We start from the raw sequence: 5,449 nt of genomic DNA, 5'->3' as shown, positions 1-5,449 counted from the left end.
TTATTTCCTTTAGTAAATGAGTCTTGAATTATTGGTTACAGGCAACTTATTCTTTTGACTTTCACTTTCACTTTTATGTTGATCAAAGATGCTTGTTATATGCAACCTACTCTGCCCACATACATTGGCAAATATGAAAGAACCAAAAGAGAGGATGAGATTCAGGAAAATGTCTATTTATGAGGGCATTAGAGCTATGTGCTCTCCTTAGACTCAAATTTCAGACAAGTGATAGAAATGAGTTATATTTGAGAAGAAAAATGAGACTAATCTCTTGAATGAGGGGAAAATGTTAGGAGTTAAAGGTCCTAGCCTTTTACTTATTGAAATTTTCTCTATGTATCAAAGCTTTATATAAACTATGGAGTACTCACATTGGGTTAACTCTAAACAGTGGATGAGAAAATGAAATATTTTGTTTCTAATTATGTGTGTATGTTTCTGAGTGAGTAGTGTAGTCTGCATGGGGCCAATTAGAGACCATGGGTTCTCCAAATTTACAGGTAGGTATGACTTAACCATTGTGGGTGCCAGAAATTGAAACTGTTTCCCTGCAAGAACAGTCTGTTCTCTGAATCTCTGAGCTGCTTCCCAAATGGGCAGATAAGCAGTGGCAACCTTCCCTTTTATGTTTGCTGCATCTCAGTTCTCAACAGTTGAAATATCAAACCAATCTGCATGAACATGGAGGGCCTTATATCAGAACAGCCAAGCATCAAGAGGACAAAATGACCACTTAATCTGTGGAATTTAAGAAGCTCATTTTCGGAATATTAAATAGGGAAGTCTGATTATAGTTTGAGAAGTGTAGTGTAGAGTGAGAAGATTATTCAGCTAGTTGGGAAGGGTTATCCCAAATAATAAGTTATATGGAAGTTGACCAAAGTTAATAAGAACACATCCTGTTTCAAATATGGAGAAAGTCAGCTTTTAAGTTAGACAGACCCTAAACAATAACTATTTGTTTTATCTGAGGAACCACTGCTTGTAAGTCTGATGGGAAACTAATTTTAACCAAGGTGCAAAAGCATGAAATTGGATCTGTCAAAGCAATAATCGATTCTATCCTTTAACGGGACCTTCTTGGTGTAGAAGGAAACTATTGATATTTCAGTTTCCAGGGTGTTGTGTGAAAATGATTTTAAATTAAGGAGCTGTGGTCTCTATCACAGATGCAAAAACAAAGAGAAAAATTACAGCTCTTTTAAAGTTCTCTAGGTCATAACTGAATGCAACATTCAAAAGAGTCATAACTGCTGACTCCTTTCAAATATCTGCATATATAAGAAAATATGTGAATATGTATGTATATATGTGTGTATGTAAAACATATAAAGTTATATGTCATTCTATCTAATAACAAGAAGCAGATTGTTAGCTTACAGGACTTGTAGGAAAAGCTATTTGGTATGGTATTTGAACAAATAGGAAGTTTAGTAGACTATGACAGTGAAGAGATGTCTCTAGAGATTTTTTTATTCTTCTTTGTGTTTGGAAGAAGAAAACACAGATTCTAATTTTCAAACATATTCTCATGCAGCACAGTCTAGAACTTCTTATCTTATTAAGCAAGCACATATTGCTCTTGGGAGAATCTGTTGGTCCCCAACACCCCCTGCTGGTCATGAGTGTCTCCATATGGAGGTTTTTGTGCAGGCTCACACTAGAGTTCTCTCACTGTGTCTCTGGCACAGAAATACATGGCTGTGTCCTCAGTTTGCAGACTGTTCAGTTTTAAGAAAATTTGGCTCTTGGACATATCCCTGGTGATGGTGATTCGGGACTGGAGAGCTGACTTATACTCTGAGCTTCCACCACCCGATATTGCTCCCATCCACTCCAGACCCTTTCCTGTAGGTTTGCGGATCCAACTTATACCATAGCTGGTTAATGAGAAGCCAGAAAAGTTCAGGTGAGTGACAGAGTCTGTGATGGCTGCACTAGACCAGGTCCTGACTCCTTCAGCTGTACCTGGGACAGGGCACTTAGGGACAAGCAACAACAAAATCAGTCATATAACGCATAGTTGAAAACCCTGGGTCCCTTTCCTGAAACCCTGATGAAGCACTTACAACTTGGATATGTCACCAGGCAGAGGACTAGCACCAGGACAGCCATGTTGTGTTAAAGCCTCTAGTTAGAAGGAGATGGGGCCTCTCAGCTTGGCCTTGGATTTCATACTGAGCTTGAGGACTGTTTTGCATTGGGGGAGGTGCCAGAGAGCATAAAAGGAAGCACAGGCAATGTTTCCTATTTCTCCTCCAGGAAACTGTGATTTGCTTTGTGCATCTTAGAGTTACTCAAAATTGAACCTCGGGAATTGCCATGATGCTGTCTGGATTTCCAATTCCAGAGAAACAGGATATATTTTGAGTCATACTGTACAGGCCTTAAAAGCAAAACATGGAAGTGTTTACATTAACTAGGTCCACATTCATTCAGTGCAGGCAGAGGAGGATACCAGGTTCTCAATGGATTTATGTATCTCTGTAACTTTCCAGGAGAGAATTTAAATGGAATTGGTACTTTTGGTGATCAGAAATCCTGTTTAAGGGACTACTTAAAATTCTTTGTCTTGGTATCTGTGGAGTTGTCTCATTCTTTTTTTTTTTTTTTTCGAGACAGGGTTTCCCTTCCCTGTAGTTTCTAGAGCCTGTCCTGGAACTACCTTTGTAGACCAGGCTGGCCTCGAACTCAGAGATCCGCCTGCCTCTGCCTCCTGAGTGCTGGGATTAAAGGCGTGGACCACCACCACCTGGCTAAGTTGTCTCATTCTTATAACTTCTCAGGAAATATCTTGTGAGGAAGCAGCTCACATATTTCATACATGTGATTTCACATGTTTATCTTTAAGAAAATCTGTGGGACTGATTTGGGTCCCATTTTATTAGGCTCAGATTTTACCTTCTCATTTTGGAACATCCTACCTGGACACTAGTTTTCATTCTTCTTAATTTATTTCAGTCTATTCATGTACTTTTATATCTTTCTTTGTCACTCTCCTCAGCATGTAGAAAATCACAGGTTCCTAAATATGATTGTTGCTTTGGTAAGTTATGGGAAGCTCAGCTATTCTTAACACTTCATGAAAAGCAACAGCATGCAGCCAGGTTTGAGGGTTATTTTCACTGAAGTAGTAACAAGACAGAGAACATTAAGTGATAACAAGAAGTGCACTGGAAAGTAGATATGAACATAGGGAACCCTGTGACTTGAATGATAGTAAAGACATAGATAACAAGACCAGAAGGGTAGTCCAAAATAACAGTACATGTGCCAGAGAGGTTGAGAACACTGGAGCTCAATCCAAGAGGCTGGATATCCTCATAATCTGGAGCTGAAGGCATGTAGGATTCCTGGAGATGTACTGGTCTTCCCTTCATATTGGAAGGTGGAAGAATCTGAGTTTCACTCTCAGCAAAAAAAAGGCAGCAGAAGCAACAGAGTCAATGAACTTCAGTTGCAAGGAGCGATGGTTGGCAGGCAAAACATTGCAGGCCTTTCCCTCAGCCCTCTTGGGAAAGGTCTTCCAACCTCCATTAATCCTTTCATGGAATAAAGGTATAGACTCATTCAGAAAAAAAAAAGAGTTTCTAGTGTTTTTTCCTATGCCTTGTTAATTCAAATCACCAGAAAGAGAAGTGCAAAGCTGGAACTAACCTGTCCATTCAAGATTCAGGAACTATCTGTCTAACTTGGCATTACAGACGTCACAATTTGTGTCCATTATTTCTTTATGCATAGTCTTTTCACTTTCTACTGTGCGTTGCCATGGTAAAAACTGCTCTTCACTTTAAGAAGACTGCCAACCTGTGAAAGCTTTGATCTCCATGTACAGTATGAGTTAAATGTTCCCTGTATTTTTGAATACTTCCAGGTTACAAAAAGATTTTTTTCAGATATTGTGATTAGCATATTTTATCTTGGGTTTGATTGATATTTTCATTGTGGTTATAATAATCTGGGAAGGGGTATATCAGAAATAAATGCACATTTCTAATACTATATTGGGGAACTAGATATCAATCCAACTATTTAAACATTTTTGTCCTTAGTTACTTCAGAGATATTGTGTAAGTTAGGTTTCTATTTCTGTGAAAAGACACCATGACCACAAATGTTATAAGGAAACATTATTTAGAGGCTTTCCTGCAGCTCCAGAAGTTCAGGCCATTCTCGTCTTGGCAGGAAGAGTGGCAGTATGCAGGAAGTCATGGTCCTGAAAGAGTCCAACATCTTGAAAGGAACAAGAAGTCAACCGACAGACTGGGAAGCATCCCAAGCATAGACAACACAAAAGCCTATCCTCCACAGTGACACATTTACTGCAGTCAGGACATGCCCACTCCAGGAATGCCACGTATCTTAAAAGTGTCACTCCCTTTGATATTATGTGGGGCAATTTCATTCAAACTCCTACAGAGAGTTTGTTTCCATATTCCATACTCTCTTACTCCTTGGGTTTCTCTTTTCCCATGAGACTCCCAAAAAGGAAGTCACTGGGAAAATAGCATTTGCAAAGGGAATTCATTCATGGTAGTCATACATTATTTATTATTATCTTCTATTTGAGAGGTGTATCCTTATTCTTAAGGGTTTATTCAGTCATTTATTTAATTATGTAAAGTGGATGAATGGATACTTACTTAATAGGTCATGTAGAATTAACAGTACCAGCCTGTCCACTTGTGTGGTGGTCAGCATTTTTACATGATATAAACTAGGGTCATCATGGAAAAAGGAACCTTATTTGGAAAAACCTTCCTACATTATATTGGTATGCAGGCAAGACTATGATGTCATTGTCTTTATAATAACTGATGTAAGATGGCTCAGACCGATGTAGACATTGCCATCCAGGGCAGGTGGTGTTTGTGCATTGAATAAGGAAGCAGGCTGCACAACCGTGGAGAACAAGTCTACAAACTAAGTTTATTTGTGATCTCTGATTCAGTTCCCACTTTTAGGTTTCTGTCCTGATTTCACATCCAAATTTTCCTCCATGGTGGTCTGTAATATTTAAAATTGCACAAACACTTTCCTTTCCATGTTGCTGACCACATCAATAGGTAGCAGACTGGGATAGCTTAAATTTTTTCTGATGAGAGAATGGGTTGAGAATGGTGACAGTGTGCACAACTGCAACCATAGTCACACACACAGTTACACTTTTAGGTACAGCCACACTCCGCAACACACACATTCACACTCGTACAAATCACACTTACAGATATGGTCACAAATATAATTACAAATCAATTCACACACAGAGACACAGATACATACACACTCATGAATACACACACACACACACACACATGCACACACACCACCACCATCACCACCACCACCACCTCCACCACTACCACATCCACATGTAGAAATACTTTTTCATAAGCAGAGGGGTTGAGTTTCTTTCTTCCTGTCTTTTTCACAGGGCCACAGTGGT

At 39.1% G+C, this 5,449-nt stretch overlaps 1 gene segment (V, D, J or C); it reads right to left on the bottom strand.

Annotated features, from left to right (window-relative positions):
* Positions 1–1,663: 1,663 nt before the first annotated feature.
* On the bottom strand, positions 1,664–2,118 carry LOC121677257. The segment is given in 2 exon segments: positions 1,664–1,971; positions 2,073–2,118. Coding segments are annotated over 2 exon segments (354 nt in total).
* Between the last annotated feature and the right edge of the window lie 3,331 nt (positions 2,119–5,449).

This window comes from Arvicola amphibius, chromosome 7 (genome assembly GCF_903992535.2).
Source record: "Arvicola amphibius chromosome 7, mArvAmp1.2, whole genome shotgun sequence".
Classification (NCBI taxonomy): domain Eukaryota; kingdom Metazoa; phylum Chordata; class Mammalia; order Rodentia; family Cricetidae; genus Arvicola; species Arvicola amphibius.
This window is presented reverse-complemented; position numbering and strand designations above follow the sequence as displayed.